This window comes from Calonectris borealis, chromosome 5, assembly GCF_964195595.1.
Source record: "Calonectris borealis chromosome 5, bCalBor7.hap1.2, whole genome shotgun sequence".
Classification (NCBI taxonomy): domain Eukaryota; kingdom Metazoa; phylum Chordata; class Aves; order Procellariiformes; family Procellariidae; genus Calonectris; species Calonectris borealis.
The window spans coordinates 8,998,520-9,021,949 of NC_134316.1; the positions used below are offsets into that span (position 1 = coordinate 8,998,520).

A 23,430-nucleotide genomic window follows, 5' to 3' on the forward strand; every position below is an offset into this window, starting at 1 on the left:
CTCTTGGAAGGATTATTCATTTTCTTCTCCAGGCTTCTAGGCCATAAAGAGAAATCTCAGGCCCAGCAGACTCCCCCCTACTGAGCTCACGATATTTGTGTTCCACACCTACAGGCTCTTAATCTTCCTGTGGCCCAGGCAAGCATCAATTACTGTCTCTTCCCTAGGCCCAGCTTCTAAGCTCATGGTTTGCTCAGCAAAGCAGCAGGGCTCCAAAGGAAAACTACTCCATGTGCAACCACAGCAACTGCACCAGCGTGCGCAGGCTAAAGATGTCAAAATGCTTTGCTTCAAAACGATGGCTGGAGGGGACCAGAAGGGCCCTTAATGTGCTTTTTGCCAGCTACAGCTGACACAGGCCATAGGACAAAACATTACACTGCCCTGCTGGATTATTTAAAGCTCTTGGAGATAGCAGCAAAGGACAGGCCATTTCATAGCACAGAGCAGTTAAGTTAGGCCTCTTCCTCCTTCAGTTTACTGTTCCTTTCTAATTACAAACAACAGTAATCAAACATGGGCAATGGGGAATAAATATGGATTTTTATTTTTAATGCTAAGAAATTAAAGTCTAATTATGAACAACCCCAGTATGGAGATAATGAAACACAGTGGGCAAATATAGCCATATTTCAGAGACAGAAAAAAATACACACATATCAAATAAGGGAAAAAATCATTCACTACAGCATGCGAAGGTACCTTATCAATACTGTTTCCATTAAAACTAACCAACAGCTCCCATGGCCAAGAGGTGTTATGCAAAAGGGAAAGCACACAAAGCTCCTGTGTTCAGAAAAATTGAGACATTCTATATATTATACATCATTAGGAAATTATCTGTGTCTCAGGAACCTCTCAGAACAGGAGGCATGGGGCTTCACACCATTCTGTTTGTCTCTAACTTTACCCTATTTGTCCCCCACTTCCATTATCCTGTTTGTCTTAGAAATTCTTTCAGCTGTAAATGGTTGGAGACCAGGAATATCATCTGTTTGCCCTGTTCTATAGTCTTCCTTACATATCTGCAGCTGGCCACCATTAGAGCCATGACCCTAAGCTGGGACAACCTTTTGTCTGATCTGGAGGCAATTACATAGAAAGAAGGACGCATATTGCAATCAGGAATGCTCTAAGTAAAAGCAAAATTGAAGGTACAACCTCTTAAACCTGCTTCATATTATGAACTGTGTGCACACATCAACATCAAAACACCACTCAGTGTTTCAAACTGGATATTAAAACATGCATGAAGACTGTATCACCCAAGTCTGAAGTGCAAAACTCCATTCACCTGTTTTTATCTCCAAATACCCCACTTGCTGGAATTATGGTCTGTGGGAAAGCTGGTTTCATGCCAGCCTTGGGCTTCCCCTACCATAGACTTCACAGGATCTGCAGGACACTGCAGGAGCAGGATTTGCTTGATTGAGAGAGCACCCCATGAAGGTTCTTGTGGAGATGACGTATAACTAGCTATGCAATCTTGCTCTGCCAGGGATGTCCTTGCTTGGGCTGGGGGAATTATCTGAGAGGCTGTGTGGCTTAAACTGCAATGGAAAGACTGTCTTCTGGTCATCCTCCTACCTGCAGCCCCGAAACTCACCCTTCTCTCTGCCTGTGACAGTGTGTGCAACTCCCTATGCAGTTAGAAAGGTGGAATTGGTATAAGGAGTATTTCTACAGAAAATATTGGAAATGTTATTTTTCATAGTCTTTTAGTGAAATTTAGCAGTTGGAAAAAAGGGGGGAAAGTCCTGTGTAGCCACAAGCCATTAACTAAAAATTATTAGCCAAAGAGAATTAGAAGGAGGTGGAAATGACAAGCTAGTTAATCACAGCTCCATTGCTTATGTTTGTATTTTGCTTCAGGCAATGAATTAATCCTCCTTTCTCAGTTACCTTATCTGGAAAATGTGGTAATACGCTACTCACAAGCAGGCTGGGATAGTGAATTAGGCTGTTGTTTATGGCAGGGAGTGCCAAAACATGCTGTAGAAGTATTAGGAATGGTTATTATGTGAGAGAGAGGACTAGTTAGAAAATGGTTTCTTTGCTCTGAATTATCTCTTAACATCAAAGAGTCAGGACAACCTAGGACCCATATTTATTAAGCACTCTGACACTGTTCTCAGTGGAATCAAGTGTGACACAAAATTCTTCAAACTGTTAACAAGACATCTGTCTTCTGCAGGATCCCTAAGAGGTCAATGAGAAGTGTTGGAAGATTTCTGTGCGAAGGTAAGGTGACGTTAGCTAAAAGAGCAACAAGAAAAGCAGCCAATGGTAAATGCACTCAAGTATGTACAAATTTGTGTCACTGGCATAGTAACGCAAGTGGAAGTTCGGAGATAGTCTGAGCTGGTTGTTGCTGTCTTTAGAGTGACAGATAAACTATGGTCAATACAAAAACCTGCACGGTAGGGAAGTGAATGGCAAGCTTGAGACAGGTGTCAGAAAAGCACTTCAGACGCCTATTTGTTCCTGCCACTCTGTTGGACACAACCAGCTTTACCTCCCCGCCAGAAAAACCTACGATGAAAGTACCCTTCACTTGCTTTATAGAAAATCAGTTCATTGTAGTTAAAACTGCTCTTGGAAGTGATTTGATTAATCTGTCTGCATTTGCACTGAAGTGGATGAAGAACACTCCAAGTCCCTGTTCCACTAGTTCAGGCATCGGACCAGGAACCCTGAGGAGAAGGCCATCTTAACCCAGGACAGCTACTTTTACAGTGACTGTCCAACAGCTGGCTGCATCACCAACTTGTTATTTCCATGACATCTAAAATGGATGGGGCACTTGAGGCAGCCGAACAGATCAGGGGATAACTACACTCAGGAAACACTTTATGATGGAACAGATGTTAGCTCATGCTATCTAGTATTACATTAACACAGCTTAGCTATAAGGGCTATTTCAAAGCATGTACATTGAAGTCAATCTCAAGCCTTACGTCAAAGTTCAGTCATCTTTTGATTAAAGGGAGAGTTGACCAATAGCATGTATTTAAGCGTGTCACTGTTACCCCATTACAAAGTTGTGTCCTCCATCATGGTAGATAAGGTACATTCTAGAGTAACGTCATTCATTTAACCAATCCTGCTTTGTTCAGTGGGGCATCTCTAAGGAGGAAACGCTCCCCGTGTTTGAAAAATCAAAGTCCAATACTATTTTTCTGGTGTGCTCCTGCAAACAGGCTTTCTCAAAATCTCTTTTCTGACCAAGGTTTATGAAGCTAATCTAAGTTTTCTGTTCCTCCTCCTTTACTGGAGGCAAGGTCCTATCCTTACTGTCCCACTTAATGGGTGAAGCAAAGCCTAATGTTCTTCCTTAGTTTGCTGATTTGGGGTCAGTTTCTCATAACAAATTGCAGCTTCTGGGGCCCTGTGCCATCAGAGGCATAGCTGTTAGCTCATCAGTAACAATGAAAGTCTTTCTGGCAGGCACTTTGCAGCCTTCATGGCTTTTTTAAACAACAAGCTCCAGGACTTTTGACATGTTGGGTAAGAGGGGGTGGATGCAAAGGTAAACAATCAAACTGTCGGAGTTGCCAAATCAAACCCAGGGATGCCTGGCAGGGAGGTAAGTGAGGCACAACAACTGTTCCGGGGCAACACTCAGTGCAGAGAGGTCTCTCTTACTTTAAGGCTTCAGCCTATCCTGACGTAACTGGATTTTATCCTTCTTCATCCTAACAGCCATTAGAAAATAAGTCTGCTTTGGTACAAAACAGACTACGCTCAGAGCTGTCCGTTCTTATGGCATTAGTTTTTTTCTCATTCTTCTGCATTAATATGTTCAAAAGAATTGTACTGAAAGCATAAAACATTGATTGAAAACATTTTCACAATGTTTGTCTCCTTTGCCACTGTGTTTCTCTGAGATTCCTGTATGTGAATAGTAGCTTTAACTTTTTTACTGCATTTGGGGGCTGTATTTGGCTCTGATATGAACTGAGCAGAAGGGTCTATTCAGCCATTTCTCATCACATAATCCCTTTTCTGTTCCCCTTCCATTCCATTCCCAGTATTTCAACCTCAAGATGACAATTAAGAATGAATGTTAAAGAACATGTTCTTACATAAAGGCATGACACACACAACTTCTGAGTAACAATCTCAGTTTTAGTACCTGACTGCCATATGAGACAAGTTAGAAATATAAAAGAACTTCCTGCTATGATAAAAGGAGGTTAGCTAGTCCGATTTTCTGGCACAAGCATTTAAAATTCATGAGTCTGTCCCTTCCCAAAAATGAGAATCTGGCTCAAAAAGAATTAAATGATTAAATAAGTTGTTTAGGATTATTTTTATTTCCTTTCTTATTTTTCAGACTTTACAATAAATTCAGGTAATTTTCAAAGTTTCACCTGTCATCACAAGACCTCTTTTTTTCAGGTGCTGGGGCATTATGAAAAGCAGCAAGTGACATTAATGCTCACACACACATGCAAATCATGCAAGTTAGCAACTCTGGGTAGGAATCTACAGCTCCTGATGGCAATAGCTTCTTCTGCTCACTCTGCAAATAAGGTAATCTGAATATTTTTGAAGAAGATAGCTTTCTTCTTTTTCTTTTTCTGCCTGATACTTTTACACTACTGTCCCGAGTGTCAAATCCTTTTTGGCAAACGCTGTTTCTGAGAGTTTATCCTGTCCTTAACTGAAGGAATCTGTCTTTTGCATTTTTTTTAAAACACAGTTTGTTTTTTTTCCCCCAAGGGTTCATTCAGGCCTCAGATAAAGGCAATAGAAGAAACAAACAAAGTACAGAATTTTAAGCAGCCTACAAAAATCCCTTCTTTCAGTGAATTGAATAATCTCAGTTTTGATTGTATAATACTGCAACTGCCTGTTGGAACATTCCAGGAAATACAAGGAATACATAATGAAATACGAGAAAAAGAAGTTCTTTCTAGCTTTTTTTATTTAGCATATAAAAGCCCCGAAATGCAAAGTTTTCCCTCTTTTCCAAGTCACTTTTAAAGAGAAATTTCTGACCTTTAATCCTACAATTACAACACATTGTTAACTTAAGGTGCTTTAACCACTCGAGATAAGATGCTTTCCTCTGAGTAGAGCAGAAAGCAGAAAAGACATCACTTGTTAGGCTACAAAAGGAAACACAAAGAAAAGCGTTATCTTCAGAGAAGTTTTGAACTATGTATGGTTTATACTGCCATCCTAGAACGCCGGAGAAGCAACCCTAAGGTTTCTGAGCTTCTGAAACAGAAGGGCCCATATATTTCCATCTTCATAGTTTTGTGCCCTAGGCAGAAGCTGCAAGGCCTACACTTCTCCCTTCCCAAAACCTGACAGTTCCCAAAATCCCTTTGTGAACCGATTACATTATGGAATAGCAGGATTGAATGCTTTCTCAGCAAACTCTTTGGAAGAGGCACTTTCTTTTTCCAAGCCTCTGCATTCTATGTAAAGCAAAAATCTACGTGAAAGCACTTCACAGAGGCCTTTTAATTCTCAAATTCTCAGCAGGAACACTGCTGTTGTAGCATCCAACCCCTATTCTCCACGGCTTGTTAATCTGCAGTGGTGTTATCCTGTTTCTTTGCTGTACTGCCACCACACGCGGCAGATGTGGCTAGGTCCCAAAACAGTAAGAGTACTGCTTTGCTGCAGGCACAGGAACACGCTACTACTCCCCAACAGCAACTAAACACTGTAGGTCCACCCCATCATCGATCCCAGTTTGCCAGTTCCCTGTCCCTGACCTTTTTATCATTGGTTTATTGAATTGTGGACCTGTTCTCTAACCAAGTGCTAGATATTAGCAGGAAAAACTGACGAGTTCCTTAACTTCTCTGGGTCATGGCGCTATCTTGCCTGAGCAAGTCTACCTCAGCGACATTTAACCGCTTTTCCCATCTCCAACTCTGGCTGGACCCTCATCACTTATTTGCCATTTGTGTGAGAAAACCACTGAAAGCTGACTCTCTCTGCAAGGTCCTAAAATGTCTGCGCTGGCCTGCAGAGTAAGGAAAAGCCTCGGCTATGTAAGTAACTGTACACATGGAGGACTGCATGGATCCGAGCAGGTGCCTGACAGGAAAATACACCTTCATCAGTCCTAACGGGATTACTTACTTCAAGTACATCCCTTGGAGGCAACCATTAGGAACCTGTTTCTCACTCTTGACAACTCCTATGAACTTTAGGCCACAATCCCTCTTCTTCATTGCCCTTTTTCCACGCCGGCTAGCCAGCAGTTTGGTGACTTCATGTTGGACAAATGTGCTGAAATCCTGAAGAATAAAAATTACTCTTAGCATAACCTCTGAGGAGTACCACAGTGCTACCCCAGGGCATGAAACACAGATTCTTCTTACACTGATTTGCAACTAAGATACGGCCAGGAATTCACTGTGCAGAGCCCACCACCAGCAGACCGGCACTGCCAGCCCCTCCGGACCGGCGGGCAGCGTCCCACCGCCGCGCACTCCTCAGCCCCCAGCTCCGGAGGCAGCTTTCGCCCTCCCCTCCCAGCGCCTGCAGCCGACTCTGCTGCCCAGGCCCCTTCTCCACAGAGCAGGGCGCCAGGAAGGCCGGGGCCGGGAGCAGGAGCAGCACCCCTAGAGCATTTCGGCGGCCATTCCGCCGCGCCGCTGAGCCCTGCTCCCCTCAGCGGTGGGCGGGTACCGGACGCCTCACGGCGGCGGGAGGGGCAGGGGAGGAGACCCGGCACTGCCGCCCCCGCGCCGCCACCGTGGGGGGAGCCCATAGCTGCCTCCCCGTGCCCCTCACCTCCCTCCTCTGGGGCGGGGCGGGGGCAGCGCTTGCGCGGTGGGGCCGGCGGCCGCCGAAAGTTTGGGGCCACGTGGGGCGCGGAGTAGGGCAGTGGTGGGGGCAGCTCGCCCCGCAGACGCTCCGGGAGTCCCGCTGCGCTCGGCCGCTGCCTCCCCGCCCTCGCCATGGCCCCCGCCGAGATCCTCAGCGGCAAGATGGTCTCCGCGTACGTACCCCGGGGCCGGCCGGCCGCCTGCCCTTCCCGCCATGCGCCCGGCGCCGCGCAGGGCGGGAGTTTTCTCGGGCGGGAGAGTCTGTGGGGAGACGCGAGGATTTTTACCCCGCGGGGTAGCCGCGATCGGGGAGGAGACCGGTGCGCCTGGGGGGGGTCCCCCGGGGGACCCAGCCCTGCTGGGCGGGGGAATGGGGCTGTGGTGGCCTTTGCTCCGGCTTTGCCGGGACGAAGCAGGTTTGAAGACACCTTAAGGCTTTTTCACTACGTTGCATTCAAAGCTCACTTCTTCCTGTCTGGAAACGGTGGGAGTTATTAAATTAAGGTAGTATTAACGATCTTCAGAAGAACCTAAAATGCTGTCACGGCTGCATTGCCCCCCAGAAACCCAGCCAGTGTGTCTGCTTGGTCCCGCATCAGCCCTGCAGAGCGGCTTGTGATCGCTCAGCATCTCTGCGCCGAGATAATCACCCAGGCAGGTGAAATGGCTGGCTGACTTACAGTTTTTGTGTATTTAAGCAGTGCTGTTAGGATGCTTTATGAGCAGGAGTTGGGAAGCAGTGCTTTAGGCATGGTCTCTATGTTCATCTGTACAGGCCTTGGTCACTCCTTTTTAAAGCAAGATAAATTAATCCATGTGTTGGATAATGTCAAGATGAGTGTTCACATGTGTCGTGCCAAAGGTTTTTGAAAGATTTGGCAGACCCGAAAGAAAGAGGCTTTCTTGTGCTTTTCAGCTTTTACTTAGCTGGCTAACTCTGAGTATAGGTGACCCTGCATTGTGTCTTTTAGTTAGCTTATTTTTCCTACTGCTGCTGTACATACATATCCAGTAAGAAAGCTAAATTAATTTCCCTAACCCTAGGAAAATGCAGTATTTAGCAAAGGGTAACACTTCTGTTATATTCTGTGCAAACAGGATTTGGTTAGGTAGGTTTGTTGGGTACCTCCTCTCTATAACCAGGGAATTTGAACAGAAAGTGTAAATTTGAAATGGTCTAAAATCTCAGAAAAGTTGTTAGACCTGCTCTTAGGTATTGCTACGTACGACACACCTATATCTAACTGATAGTGGAGCATTTCTGAAAAGTAGGCCTAATGTGTCTTCAATCTGAATATCCATGATGAAAGGCTGCTTGCATATTTTTTACCCGGTAATTTTTGGGCCAGTACTACTTGGGTATTGCAGTCTCTCAGTCTTGTGTGCTTCATTACACCTTATGCTTTTGGCAGTCTTGAAGCCAGCGTGCTCTGCAATGCCTATGTGTGGTCTTGGTGGTACTTAGTGATTTGCTGTTGCAGGTTTCCTTTTTCTGGCATAGAAAGTGCCCCTGAAGTGTAGTAGGTCCTTTCAAGCTACACGTTATTGCAGTTTTAGAGTGACTGGAAATCTGGAAAGATGCTAGCTTGGGTACAATGAGTGTGTTTTGAAGGTATTCTGAGCATTCACCTGAAAACTTCTAGCTTCCTTGGCAATGCATATTGCATTACTTACTTTCTTTAAATTTGTAGATACAGTGGTGAAATTTTTTATTTATTTGTTTTCTGTATTATAGTAGCAGCTGTTTTCAGAGATTATGACCTTTGCGATATGCAAATACCTTGGAAGAGGCATAAGCTTTTAATAAACACCTACAGGAGAAAGGATTGTTTAGTTTCCAGCACATCTCTAAAGTGTTTGGCTGAAGCCTGTCTTCCAAAGGCATCAAATCTTGACCTGAAGACAACACAAAATGGAAAAATAATTGCAGCTGTACAGCTATCTTCCTTCAGTTCTTTTATTTCTGCTGTATTTATGTCCAGTGTAGCAAACCCATCGTGTGCTCCACGGGAATGGGCCTTACGTAGTTCTGCTTTTTCCTTCCTTTCCTTGAAGGAGGCATGAGGAAATGGGCTATCCACCCATAGATAGGACAGGTACCTGTCCCTTTCTTCCAGACCCGCCAGAGAAGTGCTGGTCCAGAGGATTCTTACTGTCCAGAGGATTCTTACTGTCCAAAGTTCACCTCCAGGCCAAGAGTCTGGCAGCAGCAGAAGCAGCGATAGGCATGTGGTTTTTCTAGGAATTTTCAGCTGAATTGCCTGTTGTAGAAAGGGAGTGTTTCTGACTTTACATCAGCTGCAAAATCTTTTCAGTTACTATCTTGTAGGGGGCATTTTTTGTTACTTTATCCTTTAATCGAGAAAAGTGTTTGTTTGCAAGTCAGTCAAATATTAACAAATTAGGTGAATCAATCGAGTAGTGTTCCAGCTACGTTTCTGTGTATGTTTTAAATCAAAACTCGTAAGTATTGTGAACTTTCTTCTCCTGCCACCCCTTCCCCAAAGAGAGGTGAAAAAAATACCTAATTCAGAATCATGCCAGTTATTTAAACAAAAATCAGGTAGATAGTGGCATTCTTATTTTTGTGAAACGTGTAAGGAGAATAAATACTTCGAGAGAGCGAGCTTCCTTGTCTCTATAAATAAGGAAAACTTGATGAGGAGATAAAGCTATTCCACACCTAGAAAGTCTTGAAAGGCTCAGAAGAAGTACAAAGGAAAATAGATGTTTTCAGTGGCTTTGAATATGACCTGTGAGGATAGTAAATGTGGTTATGTTGTAACGGTACAATAAACAAATGACTAATAAGAGGCAGAGAAACAGTGCTTTAAGTATGCGGAATATAGAGGGTTGGAGGGAATCAAAATACAGTATTCTCAACTTTTTTTTTTTATTACTAGTATTCCCTTAAAATAAAAATACTCTGTTTCTGTGTCTGAAATAGATACTCAGAGCAAAACATTGTAGTGGCTCCTCTTGACAGCTTATGTCCGCTGCAGTGAGCGGTGTGTTCAGTTGTTATCATCTGAAGTAGCCCGGGTTTGGAAACCCCTGGTTTGGCCTGAATTGGTTGATAGCACCAGGAATGGACCAACATTCCTGGTCAGGATAAGTGGCTGATGAGTTGTGATGGCAGGGAAGAATTAACACCTCTCCCAGCCCCTAGGGATGGGCCAGGTAATGCTTTGAGTTTGAAGTACTGTTAAAGAACTGGATATAGCGATGATCAGGCTCGGCTTATAACTGGAGGTAACAGTGTGGTAAACTCTTCAGCTTTTTCAGACTAGGCCTCAAACATTTTTTGGAGATCCTGTTGAAACTCCAGTTAAATCTAGTTTGAATTGAAAAAATTCCCCGATCTGTGAGATCTCATTTACCAGATCGTACCCAGAATGTTTCAGGCATGCACTGAGGGGTACCACACTGCGGGTGTGCGAAGTTAAAGTGAACTGTGTGATCCAATATCGCTCAGTGCCACCGAACAGCCCCAAATATGAGCAAGAACACCTTGTGTTAGGTGCTGTACAGAGACAGAATTAAAAAAATGGGACCCTTTTTCCAAAGCTAGGAGAAAAACATTGTCTGGTGGACAACAGGGCCTCAGTGCTGTCATGTGTGCACATCAGCACCAGGTTACATGGGAAGGGGGAGTCCTAAGGGAAAGAACGTGTAGGGGACTGCTGTGTCCCCTTCTTGGAAGGACAAAAATCTTAGTATCACTCTTTGTGAAGACAGACCATTGTAAATATGGCCTAGAGTATTGTCTGAAGTGCTTGCAGCCCCACAAACGTGGTTTGAGTCCTCATTTATTTCTGTTACGTTGTCCTCCGATTAAATCACCTGATAGTTGGCTGTTGTATGTGGCAGCCATTTTGGGATGCAGACCTGATTCGTGTGATTGACGTTGCACCATGGGAAGCTGGTCATGCCAGTTCGTGGTATTGTAGCTCATGTTTGGGGCTAACTCTTCTGTGTAAGTTTTAAAGACTCGGCTTTATGTGAAACTTAAACTCTGTTGTTCTGTTGGCAGCTGGCCACATTTGAGAAGTTCCTCAAATGCTGTCTATCCCATCACCTACAGATGATTGCTTCTTCAGCTCAGCTGTTTTGTGGCCCTCATTGGACTAGTGTTCTGGACATGACGAAAAAGCCTATAAAAAAGCAAAAGCAGCTTCATGTATTTATCTGGCCTGAAGAGTGTTCGGACAAGTATTTGAGCTGACACAACCAAAAGAATGGTTAAAAACTGTGGGAGTGTGGAATTGGTAGAAAGAAGCAGGCAGTTCCCCTGTGAGATAATGGCAGTGTGTCAGGATCATGCAGTGGTGGAGCAGGAGACTTGTGAACAAATTCCAGCTCTGTTCTCTAAATAGTGTCATCCCTCAACCGGAGCCATCTGTTGAATTACCAGCAGCGTTCAGATAGACTTTCCCAAGGCAGTTCCCATCCCAGTGCCAGTCCATTGGGACAGCCAACCTGTGACTCCCCCCAGGAGAGGCTCCTTTCTGTTTCTTCTTTGGGGTGCCAGTAGGATGTTTAGTTTCACGCTTGCTTGCAGCCTTTTCATGGTATTTGAAGATAAAGCAGTTGTCCTGTTGGCTAGGACACGGTGCCGTGGAGGTTTGCAGTGTGGAGAGACAAGCTTCCCCTTCTCCAGTTTTGTTTCTTCCCATGGGGGCAACAGAAGGTGAGCAGAGCAGTGCTGCAGGCTCTAAGGAGGAATGGCTACAGGGGCAACAGCCCTGACCAAGATAGTGCAGGACCTGGGGAGGCCCATCAGCTTTATACAGACATTTCTGGAGAGCTGCAGCAAGAGCACTTCTGATACACATTTCTGAAACTTTTGGGAAATCCGTGATCCAGGCAGTGAGGCCAAACCTTCCTCTTTGGGGGCAGGCCTCTTCTAGAGCATCATTGTCTCTGAAGGAGGTATTTGCCAGGTCATACATTTGGCAGTATTCACATAGACCCAAGGCCCTGTTACCCAGAGAAGGGACAGAAACACAGCCACCAGAGCCATTGCATGAACGTAATCTCGTAGGTGCAGTGGTGGGGTCTGCCTGAGGAGGCACTAGCAGCGGAGCTGAGCATCTGTCTCCATTTACAGCAGAGCTGGACGGGTGTTGGTTTGTCCTCTGCTGTTCTGGGAAATTCACTTAATAAATTTAAATTCAGTTCACTGCTGCAGCCTAGAGAAAGAAAGGCTAACAGGTTTTTTTAATCTTTGGAGCTGGCTTTTGCACTGTGTGCTTAGAGCCGTGTGCTGTCCTTAACCTGTGGACCCTGGACCCTTATTTGCAGTGTGAGTTTGTTTGTGGAAGAGCGTGTGGGCACAGGAGGGGTCTTAGTGTCAGAGGGAAGGCTTTTGGAGGAACATCCATGTACAATTGCAAATTTATGTTTGAAGACTTAAAAGTGTTTTCATACAGCTAATAAAAAATGTTGTTGATTTATCAACATCAATTTTTCTCTTTCTGAAGACCTGAAGTCCACAATAGAATTCTGCAAACTGTATCACTAAATAGCTGCTGGCTTGGAAAGTTTATTTAGTAATGTATTTGTAAGTCTGCAGAGTTAAAACAAGGATTTTTAATTTTTTTTTCGTTAATTTTCTCTCAAACCTTTGCACCTGTTGCTTTTCTGGTAACGAGAGAGCAGTGGTAGTTAACACTAGGTGGCTGTCTAAGAAGTGATTTCTTGATATAAGGCTCCTAAAGCAAATCGGCTCTGGCAGCACCACTTCAGGTGTTTGTGTGTGTTACCTTTCTTCTGTAGCTGAAGGGGAAGTGAGCTAGTGCCTAATTACAGAAAATGACAGCAATGTAATATGTGAACAGTCATGCCTGCTGGGGGTGAAAGCACGCGACAGCCCTGCTTCACAGAGGACAGAGGGAAACTAGACCCTTGGGTGGGCCCGGTTGTCCTCCACTGAGAAGACTTTGGATTAAAAGAAAAACCCAGACCTGAGACCCTTTCCAGTTGACTGTCCCTTATGAGGGCTTTCTGGCGTCATAAATTATGATACGTTTCACGTTTGTTTGCATTTCTTTTTGTTTGCAGGCCACAAACCAGTGCTGTGCCTTCCTTACTGGAACACCAGAGGCTGTTCTCAGAAATAGCTCCCTCACAGAACTGGCCCGCAGCACCCACTCAGAGGCCATGCACTGTGGGTTTCTGATGCTCCTTGAGATCACTGCGATGTTCTTTCGAGCCGCTCATGAGCTCAGGCCCTGTTGTGTCTGCAGTTGTAGATTTGGTGCCTTCCGTAGGGGCTTACAGGTGGAGTGTAAGGAGAGGCAGTTGGTGCTTTGCAGTCCAGAAGATGAACTTTTGTCACTTCAGCATGACGAATTGCTAGGGCAAGGCTTGCTATGACACTGTTTTCTGAACTCATCAGCCAGTCTTAGTGTCAAGTCTTTTACAGAGGTGATAGCTAAAGGAATCCTAGGAACTACTATTTCTTAAGTAACGTTGAAAACAACCTCTTTTACCAAAGCTTGTTAAGAGACTTCTAACAGCTTGGCCAGACGCAAACACCTATAAATACTCTGAACCCGCTCCTAAGGTGCAGCAGAGCTCTGACTGTGTGATTTGGGATGCAGCAGGAGAGATGCATGATTTGGGACAGAGCAGGAGGCTGCGTGATTCTCCTGAGATGGGACTTAGAACAGCCTCAGGGCTGCTTCTGGTTGGGCCAGCTGCGACGGTCCGCTGGGATCTGTGCTGCTGGGTCTCAGCAAAGCCATGTGCTGCTCCCATTTCCCTTTCTTCTTGCCTCTGGCATTTCTGATTTGGAGCTTATAGTTGCAGGGTAGAGTTGGCTTCACTGGCTATTTGTCATCCTGGAATCGCAGCCTCCCAGCTGGCATGAGCTACTTACTCTGTCCCTGTACCCTTGCTGTTTGCATTTTTAATGAACTGGCACCAACAGCACCTCCTCCAGTCTGGGAAGTCTGGTTCCACTTGGGAAGTAGTAGACCTTGTGATACTGATTTGAGGGTAGATGAGCACAAGGAGACTATCTGTATTTTAAATGGTAGGGTGTATGGAGCAGGGTGGATTTGCTAAGCATGATGGTAGCCCCTTCTCATCTCTTTGAGAATAGTGGGTGGCACATGGTCTGGAGATCACATGGAGGAGGACAGACCTGTCAAACCTCTGTTGCCCTGTGGGGTTTGCTTACCTGGCTTTTGCTTCTGAGTGAGTATCTCCTGCATTTGCAGTGAAGTGCCACAACCTCCTCCTAGCGCCGTGAGCCCATGAGACGGGCACGACTGGTCAGTTCTTCTCTCTGAATCCCGACTGCCTCTGGTGAGGAGACAGAGCAGTGGTGCTGGGGCTGCACCCAGGCTTTTGGCAGAATTTCAGATTTGAAAGAGCAGTTGGGCCTGGCACCAGGACCTCTTCCCCACCACCTTCCCTGGTGAAGGATCATGCACATGGGGCCAGACAGTGATTGAGAAATTAGAGAGGAGTGCAAGGCTGGGGAGGATGGTGACAGTGGCTTTTGAGCTGTCTGCGGCTAATTTATCAGTGTTGGGTACTCATTATCTCTAAAACATTACATAGTAAACTGGGTATGAGTTGACATCTGAGCTAGATACACTAATCAGTGAATCCTCTCATGCTTCCATTTCGAAGTTTTGTTTTAATAGTTGTATCCTTAAACTTGTCTTCACTGAAGAGTTGACCTGAGCTGTGTACCAGGGTTTAGCTAATTTTGCTCACTGTATAAGAGGTGTATCTTTGGGTACCTGTTGTGGTTTAACCCGGCAGGCAGCTCAACACCATGTAGCCGTTTGCTCACTCCCCTGCCCAGTGGGATGGGGGGAGGGGGGGAGTAAGATTTGTGGGTTGAGATAAAGACAGTTTAATAGGACAGAAAAGGAAGGAAAATAATAATAATGATAAAAGAATAAACAAAATAAGTGATGCACAATGCAGTTGCTCACCACCCACCAACCGATGCCCAGCCAGTTCCCGAGCAGCAGACCCCTGGCCAGCTTTCCCCTAGTTTATATACTGAGCATGACATCGTATGGTATGGAATATCCCTTTGGCGGGTTTGGGTCAGCCGTCCTGGCTGTGTCCCCCCCCAGCTTCTTGTGCATCTCCAGCCTTGTCAGTCGGTAGAGCATGAGAAGCTGAAAAGTCCTTGACTAAGTGTAAGCACTACTTAGCAACATCTAAAACATCAGTGTGTTATCAACATTATTCTCATACTTAATTCCAAACACAGCACTATACCAGCTACTAGGAAGAAAATTAACTCTATCCCAGCCAAAAAACGAGGACAGTACCTCCTGTTTGTTTAGCTATTTTCCAGCGTTTTACCATTGTTCATCATCCTTTTCCAGGACAGCATGTGTGATAGTGTTGTCTGGTGCCTGTGGAAGACAGGTAGATTTGGTATGGCATATGTGGAAAGAGGCTTTGCTTTTGAGTAGGGAGTTTGAAGTCCCAGGAATTTCCATGCCAAATTTTGTACTTTTTTTTACCCTTGTATCCTATGAGACCGTGAAGAGGAGGGTGAAGAAGCACAATGTGGACTTAAGAAAAAAATATTTTAAATAAGTTTGAATGAAACTTCTAAAGTGTCTTAGTGATTTATGGACATTAATCTTATTTGGACGTTGCTGGGACTTGTGTACTCAAGGCATAAGTAAGTGTTTGCCAGTCTGCCCGTCTGTCATCTTTTCAGCTCCTGACTTATCACTGTATGAGAATTCAGCCCCTTGGTTAACTTCTACCTTGTGGTTTTTTTTTTCCCCCTCTTCAGACAAGTGAGAGAGAGACTAAAGAAGCAAGTTGTTGAGATGAAAGAGAAGTTTCCAGGCTTCAGACCAGGACTCGCAATTTTGCAGGTATTGTTTTCTTTAATGACAACTACAGAAAATCTGTGTTGTTTTGCAATGGTAAGTGCACAGCTGATAAACTTCATCAAAGCTGCCTTGCAATAGTAACATTTTATAAGGAAAGAAAAGCAGAGTTCCCTGTGGGATGGTAACACAGTTCTATGATGTCTTCTCAAGTACGGGGGCCCAGGACGTTTTGGGGTTGTTTTTTTTTTTTTCTTTCATCACACCCTTGCAGTTCTCTGAGCGTTATGTTTGTGAAATGGTGAAAGTAGGCTTCTTGCCTATTAAGAGGAAGCAGTGCTTGTAGACTCTATTCCAAGTCACTGCATTTGTGTGAGCCCCAAAGCCTGTCAACTTTCAGAGATGCGTTTATACCAGAAATCTTGGAAATGGGATGTTTATTAAGGGATTTGGTCTGCTTTTACATCAGAACATGGAGAGAGAAGGGGGGTGGGGGGGAAAAAAAGTAACCAACCAAAAACACCTTTGGCCAAGAAGACTTTGAGTGCAGGGAATGGAACAAAATCCCATTGCTGAATTTGATGTCTGTCAGAAGTGTGAGTAAGTGCTAGAGTCTACACAGAAATGCTTGCAGAGGAAAAAAAGCAATAGTAACTTCCAATCAGTACAGGGTTTTGACCTGTGTTTGGCAGAATTAAGGTGATTTTTTTTTTTCCCTTGCAGCTAATAAAAAATGAAAACCTTTGTGCTTAGATCAGAAGGTGACTGGCAATAGCAAGTGTCACATAACAGGAAGGAACTGTGTGGCCATAAAGAATTGATGGACTGAAAGTGGCTGCTTAGAGAAGTGGCTTCTGTCCTTATTCAGTATTTTGAGCTCCTGAAGAGCTCTTGGTGCCTGTCTCTGGATTCCAGTGCTAAGACCACTATAGTACACAAAGACCATGCTCCTCTTCAATGCCAGGAACAAATTCGTGGTTTGTTTTTTTTTTCTGGTTTTCTTTTCCATTAGCTTTAAGAAGATCATCTCTACAGAAGACTTGTCTTCAGGTGTTTAGAACGAAGGAGGAAGGTCTTTTATTTAAAATGTAGTAAGGGATGCTTTGATGGAAGTTGCCAAACTGCTGACCGTGTAAACTGTGTTCAAAAATTGCTGTCTTGTAGCGTTACTAGTTTTTTTTTCTTAGTTGGCTTGTGTTCTCTTCAAACCTGAGTTGTTTCAGGGTCCTTTACAACCTGTTTGCTCTTTGGCTCTCTGACACTTTTGTAAGCTACCAAACAGTCTGGGCTTGGAGCTCATCTCCTAATACGGATATTCTCAGCTGTTTATTTTTCAATGAAGTCAGGAAAATTAGCTGTTTCTGATATGTAGCACCCCGCACAATATGTGCTCTTTTCTTGGGAGGTATCTGGTGTTCTCTGAGCTCAAAGAGTAAGTCAGTTAATCTTTATTTTTTGTCCTGTAGTCAGGAATGTCCTCTTTTGCACAATATATGTGGTCTGTTTGCTGACATCTCCTGATGCCTGCTCTCTTCCTTCTTTTCTGCCCTGTATGAGGCATACCTTTTCCTAAACCCAACAGACTTTAAAGGGGAGACAGCCCCTTTGTCCAACCGTAGGGAAGAACCAGTCTATGCTGGGTGATCAGGTAATGCAGTCACCCCTGCAGCTTGTAGTCTGTGTGAGAACCAGGGATAGCTACCAAGTACCAGAGAATGGGGCTTCAAGAGTCTGCTTATCAGTTTTTCCTTATTTGCCCCTCATTTTCTTATGGTTACAAGGAGTATTACCTTTAACAAAGCATACTGGATGTTGCAAGCAGTCTTCTGAAATGCAGTTGTGCTGTAATCACCCAACACTGCCAAAAACTACAGGCGTTTGTTCCACTTGCTGCTTTCTCTTTGTGCATCACTTTGTTCTCGTTTTGTTGGTTTTTCTTTGGCAGGAAAATTCTCAAGGTACGAAACAGCAGGGAAAGAAATTTCTCCATCAGGGCACACGTATGTGCATAAAATTAAGATTCCTGGGTATCAAAGAGGCCCAACATTTCTGAAAGCCTTAATTAGATAATTGGATGTTATCAGCACCTGCTGATCATGTTAATTAGCTAGAGATTTAACTTTCTCAGATGAGATGTCAGGCAGTATTTTCTGCTGTGGTGAACGCTGGTTTTCAACAGGTGTAAATAGTGTTTATGCAGGAGATCAGACAACTTGTCTTTAGCAGCCTCTTACTTGAAAGAACACTTTCCTGTTAGCTCCAGCTACTTACAGCCTCTACCAGTATGTGTTACAGCTACTCAAGAATACCTCTGTCTCCTTGGTGTAGCTCAAAGCAAGGCAAGGAAGCTAAGGGTTAAAGCCCATCTCAGTGTGTGACAGGGTCTTTATTCTGCAGTATGACTCAACTGTCTGTTCATCCTTAGGTTGGAAATCGGGATGATTCGAACCTCTACATTAATATGAAGCTGAAGGCTGCTGCTGAGGTAATGCCCAAACTCTTAATATTTCTTTTTACCCTCCTACAGTAGGTCAAATCTGAATATGAAAAAAAAAGACGCCAATCAAATAGTTTTGTCTAAGCTTTGCCCGTATTGGAGAAACCAGTGTTGGCCTGAATTCTTTGGTATAAGGAAGTAATACAGGTGTGTAACCTGACACTTAGCCAAGCGGGGTAACAACGGGGTGGGTTGGTGCCACTTTTTGTGTGATCATCTCCTAGATTACTTGTGTCTGAAGTGCTGATGCTCTGTCTTTCCTGACCTGTGGCCATGTGCTTCTCTTCCCTGAATGTCTTGTACCTGTAGTTGCCTTGCATCTCTCACCAAGTGGTACATTACATGCTACAGCAGGGCTGGGAACGTAGATGAGCCCCTGTTTCCCTAGGTAATAGCTGGCATCTTCTCTGCTGGCATTTCAAGGCAGTGTGCTGTCAAGCCAAGATGTTGTTTTTCATGTCAAAAGGTGAATAGGACAGTTGAAGTATAGACCAATCTAAGTAGGCAAAGCACTAATCTCTTTTCTTTTTCATTGATGATATTTCCAAATAATAGGACTGTAACCACAGGAACAGGAGATAGACCTGGGAAATGTGACAGAATGTAGCTGTGACTGGGCTGGACTGAGAGAATAGCCAGATCAATCTCTGATGTCAATTCAGAAATCAGATAATTTGTTGGTATTCTCATTTGCAGATTGGGATCAGTGCCAATCATATAAAACTGCCAAACACAGCAACAGAAGCTGATGTAAGTAATGTAGCCAATAATGAAAAAATATATAATTTTGGTCTTGAGCTCAAAGGATGAACTTATATTTGCCCTCTCATTTTATAAAAAAAGACTGTGTGCCCATAGATATTAACTCATGAAAAAAGAACTGGAACCTGCTGAGATTTTTTATTTTTAAAAGAAAGCTAAATAACTACAATGTAAAATTTAGACTTTAACAGGTATTTTTCTAAAAATAAAAAATGTAAGTCATTTATACTCTTGGTGGAAAAACTAAACATATTGTGTGTGTCTTTTAATCCAGATAGGATTGTGCTTTTTCCTTTGCATCAGTCATATTTCGGTTTATCGGCCATTAGGTTTTTGGTCTTTACTTCTTGTAGGTTCTCAAGTGCATTGCCTCTTTGAATGGAGACCCTGCTGTTCATGGCTTTATAGTGCAGCTGCCACTTGACTCTGATAAACCCATTGATACAGAAAAAATAACCAATGCTGTTGCACCTGAGAAGGATGTAGATGGGTAAACTGACTTCACCCCTGGAGAGCATGACAGCTACTCCAGAAAGAAACCCTTTTTTTTTTCTTTTTTTTTTTTTCCTTTTGAACGGTAATCATGAGGCTGGGAATCTTACTTGGCCTTTATTCTTTCAAAATACAGCTTAAGTAGCATCAATGCTGGGAAACTCTCTAGAGGGGACCTTGGAGACTGCTTTATTCCCTGTACACCAAAAGGATGCATGGAACTTATCAGGCAGACAGGTAAGGAGGTTTCCATCCATTATTCATTAGTGCAGTAATCTTCAATAAGAGGAGAAATTATGCACCTCGCAAGGCTATGCTTCGCACTGAAACTTTTGTGGAGATGCCACATTTCATCTCTGCCTTTTCAGATAGGAAAAGAGCTAGTTTTAAAGTGGTCCTTCTGTCTTCCCTTCCAACTCCAATTCTCTATCACACACAGCCCGGAAGAAAAATAGTGTCCTGAAGTACCACAGCCAGACTTAAACGGACCAAAAGACTCTGGAGCCATTTGAGTTAGTTTGTACTAGAATGCACAATGACCTATTTTTTACTTTCTCTTAACTTTCTGTGGTGCAGGCATCCAGGTTGCGGGGAAAAGAGCCGTAGTGGTTGGTCGCAGTAAGATCGTTGGTGCTCCCATGCATGACCTGCTGCTCTGGAATCACGCAACAGTAACCACTTGCCATTCAAAGACCTCAACACTGGCTGAGGAGGTAATGACAGGATGGATGCATGAGGCTGTAGTTATCTGCTGCAACCCAGCGCTGCCTGCTGCACATTGCTACTCAGTGTATTGCTACTCTAAGTCATGGGGTCTGGGTTGTCTTTCATCTGAAACAGTTGCCCAGTCCTGTTCATTGCATAATGGTGTAAATACTGCTGGAATACAATCCTGATTATTTTTGGCCCTTAATGAGAGGCTTTTAATTATAACAGTAAAACTATTATTTTTGTTTTCTTTGGGCAAATGCTGAGAATTTAATCATCCTTTCCTAATCTTCAAGTAGTGGCTGCAAGACAGCATATGTTTTTTGTTTTTTTTTTCCTGGAAAGACCGGGTGGTCTTTTGCTTTAATGGCTGGGAAATACTAGACCAAATGTTTTCTCCAGTTTTTTTTTTTTTTTTCCCAGTCTCTTTTCTATGACTGGGAGTTGGTACCATTTTCCTCTTTAGCAGTGAGAGAGACAGAAATAGTGTGTTGCTGTGCTGCCACCTACTTGGATCTCGTAGAGCAATCAACACTGCCAGGCTCTGTAGGCAAGTACTAAAGGTGAAAAGAGGGTAGGTGTATTTGAATATAACTCACAAGGAAGATCAGAAACACTGCAGTGCTTCATGCTGTTAAGTTGCTGTTCAATAAGACTGTCATTAAGTTGATTAACAATTGAAGTGCTAATTCTTAATGAAATCTTAAAAATAGTTAGTCTCCCTTGAAGATTAAAATAAAAAATTCCAAGGAATAGCAGCTTCCTAAGCAAACACGAATGAAGCAGTGCAAGAACTGACAACGAGCTTTAGTCAGAGTCTCTAACACCAGCTTTGTGACCAGATCTGTGAAATTTACTGAGTACTGTCTGAACGAATATTAGTGCTGAATTACAGTCAGCTTTCCCTGGAGTTGCATGTTGTACAGTCCTGGACTTAAAAACCACAAGGCAGTGGTGCCACAAGTGAAGTACTGCTTAGAGTTTTGTGCAGGGGTTGCTCTTGGCTGCTGTCTGATGAGTGCTGGGTACATTTCTAGCATTGAAAAGAGCAGCTGAATATGCAGGGATATTTGAAAGGAGGAAGATAAGAATATGCAGAAGGCTTTAATTTTATCTAAAAGTAGTCCGTGTGATCCATTGAAAAATCATGGAGGAATTCAAAGGAAGTTGTGAAGTGTTGACTAGCAATAGTTCAGGGTAGGAATGTGAAAATAGGCTATAATTTCTGGCTGCAGGAATTTGTGCTTGCCAAGGAACTGCTAGCTACCTTTAATTGCTGACGATGCCCTGCCATCCCTCCAGTGGTAATGGGTGAGCACACAGTTTCACTGCAGTTGAAGCTGATCTAAGTTGCTGCTGAAGCAGCTCTGTGTTTTTCCACTGACAGTGTGATACAGAGTTGTTTATTTGGCTTTTTTATAGGTTGGTAAAGCTGATATCCTGGTGGTTGCAGCTGGTAAACCTGAAATGGTAAAAGGTGAATGGATCAAACCTGGTGCAATTGTAATAGACTGTGGAATTAACCATGTGCCAGGTGCGTGGGTAATGTATAAAGAGTGGGGATATGTTTATTTGTATATAAATGCAGTTGCTAAGTACATGGATACTGTTTCCTTGGTGTTTCTAGTCAATGCAGACTTCTTTCTCTTTTAAGTCTGTCTTAGGTATTGATAGCAACCTCTGAAGATGCCAGAAGCAGATCAGTGGCAGTTTTGTTTCTGTCTTCAATGAGGCTGATGATCAGTAGAGGAAGGAGGGGGCCTAGGAAATATTACAGCAGAATATCCATGTAATTTACCACAACTACATAGTGAAGTCTTGCTGCTGTTGTCACTTGTGAACGTGCAGCTTTGCTGTCATTACTTTGCAGTTAGATCTGATTAAGCTGTTCTGTTTGAAATACATAAATAGCAAGCAGTCTCTTAAAGTAGCTGTGGATTTGTTGAATTACAACATTAACTTCTTAGGCTTGAATGGCTGTTGTCTTGAAACAAAGCAGCTTCTGCAAGAGTATTGGTGACAGTGGCTCTGGCATAGAACAAAGTGCTTGAACATAATGGATTTTAGGGTAGGTTTTCACTTAGCTACTCCTTCCTTATAAAGGAGGAACAGACAGTCTGGCAATTTCTGTTTTCATCTCATTTTAAATCCAAATTACAGATATTGAATGATATGGAAAATTAGTCATCATCCAACTATCTTTGTGCTACACCCACAAGGCTTTTAAAAGGTAGTTTTCATAATTAATCAGTCATTTTGTTGCCATTATTTAATGGAATGTAAAGAAATTTCTGTTCAGCAGTCTTGTTCCTCAAAGATGACACTGAGTTGCATTTAAAAACATTAGTACTCTGTCTAACTAAAATTAAAAAGTCATCTGCTGTTGCTGTTTGTTGCTTGATGTATTTTTGCCAAGCTACCCAAACTTAGGCAATTTCCCAAAACCCACAGGGTCACTGCTGATTTGCATGAAGCAGAATGGCTTGGAGTCTCCCCTACTAACATGTTGCAAAAAAAATTACCATTGTGTTTCTGACATGCGATGGTATGACCTTTTTTCAGGCTTGATGTGAACTGCATCTCTGAGGACATATCCCTGTTTCTTTGCAATTAGTCGCCTTGGGCAGTGCACTGAGATCTGAGTTTCTTGTACCCCCAGCCTAGTCAGCGTTGCATGGCAATACGCGTAATGGCATTGTGAGACTCAGAAATCAGGGCTTGATTGAGTACCATGGAAATTGTCAGATTTCAAAATGATGGATGCCACAGACTTTTCTGTGGTTTTTCTGAAGCCGCTGAGTTTTCCTGCTTCTTTTTTCCCTTCTGATAGGTTGCAAAAAAGTTCTCAGATGAATCTTTTGGGAAATCAGTGCCAGAATTGTGGGAATTGCAATGCTACAGAAAGAACAGCGGCTGGTTTGCCAGCTTCTCCAGATACATCACTGTACAGATAGAATATTGCTGCTAGCTGTGATTAGTGCTTTGAACGTGGCGGGGGGAGAAATAGCACAGTTGCCATACATCTTACCATAGCTCTAAGTGCACCCAGCTAGGTGCCTCCTAGGTATAGATGTGAATTGCAGCTGGAGGACATGGCAATCTCTGGATATGCCTATACTTTGCAAGTTGCGGTGCCCTGTAAGGCAAATCCCAATATGATTTGATGTATCAGGACAGTAACTTCATGCAGGCTTGCCAAGTTGGAGTTAAAAAAAGTTAAAGCCATGTAGCGCCATGCAAATGCAGCTTTGTTGTGCTTTTGGGTGGAGGGTGGCCTGTATACTCCCAAGGCTGCCAGTTTGGAGGCTAGAACAGGCAGCTTAGGCACATCTGGCTTTGTGTTCCTGTGTAC

General features: G+C 43.6%; 1 protein-coding gene across 1 annotated transcript in view; it reads left to right on the top strand.

Moving 5' to 3' along the window:
- Positions 1 to 6,780: 6,780 nt before the first annotated feature.
- Positions 6,781 to 23,430, top strand: part of MTHFD1 (methylenetetrahydrofolate dehydrogenase, cyclohydrolase and formyltetrahydrofolate synthetase 1) — a 43,411-nt gene continuing 26,761 nt past the window's right edge. Inside the window, exons 1-8 of the mRNA XM_075150898.1 lie at positions 6,781 to 6,970; positions 15,580 to 15,664; positions 18,045 to 18,104; positions 18,813 to 18,866; positions 19,232 to 19,368; positions 19,507 to 19,607; positions 19,947 to 20,083; positions 21,501 to 21,612. Coding sequence (XP_075006999.1) covers positions 6,930 to 6,970; positions 15,580 to 15,664; positions 18,045 to 18,104; positions 18,813 to 18,866; positions 19,232 to 19,368; positions 19,507 to 19,607; positions 19,947 to 20,083; positions 21,501 to 21,612 — 727 coding nt within the window. The 5' untranslated portion in view covers positions 6,781 to 6,929. The remainder of the gene's footprint in view (positions 6,971 to 15,579; positions 15,665 to 18,044; positions 18,105 to 18,812; positions 18,867 to 19,231; positions 19,369 to 19,506; positions 19,608 to 19,946; positions 20,084 to 21,500; positions 21,613 to 23,430) is intronic.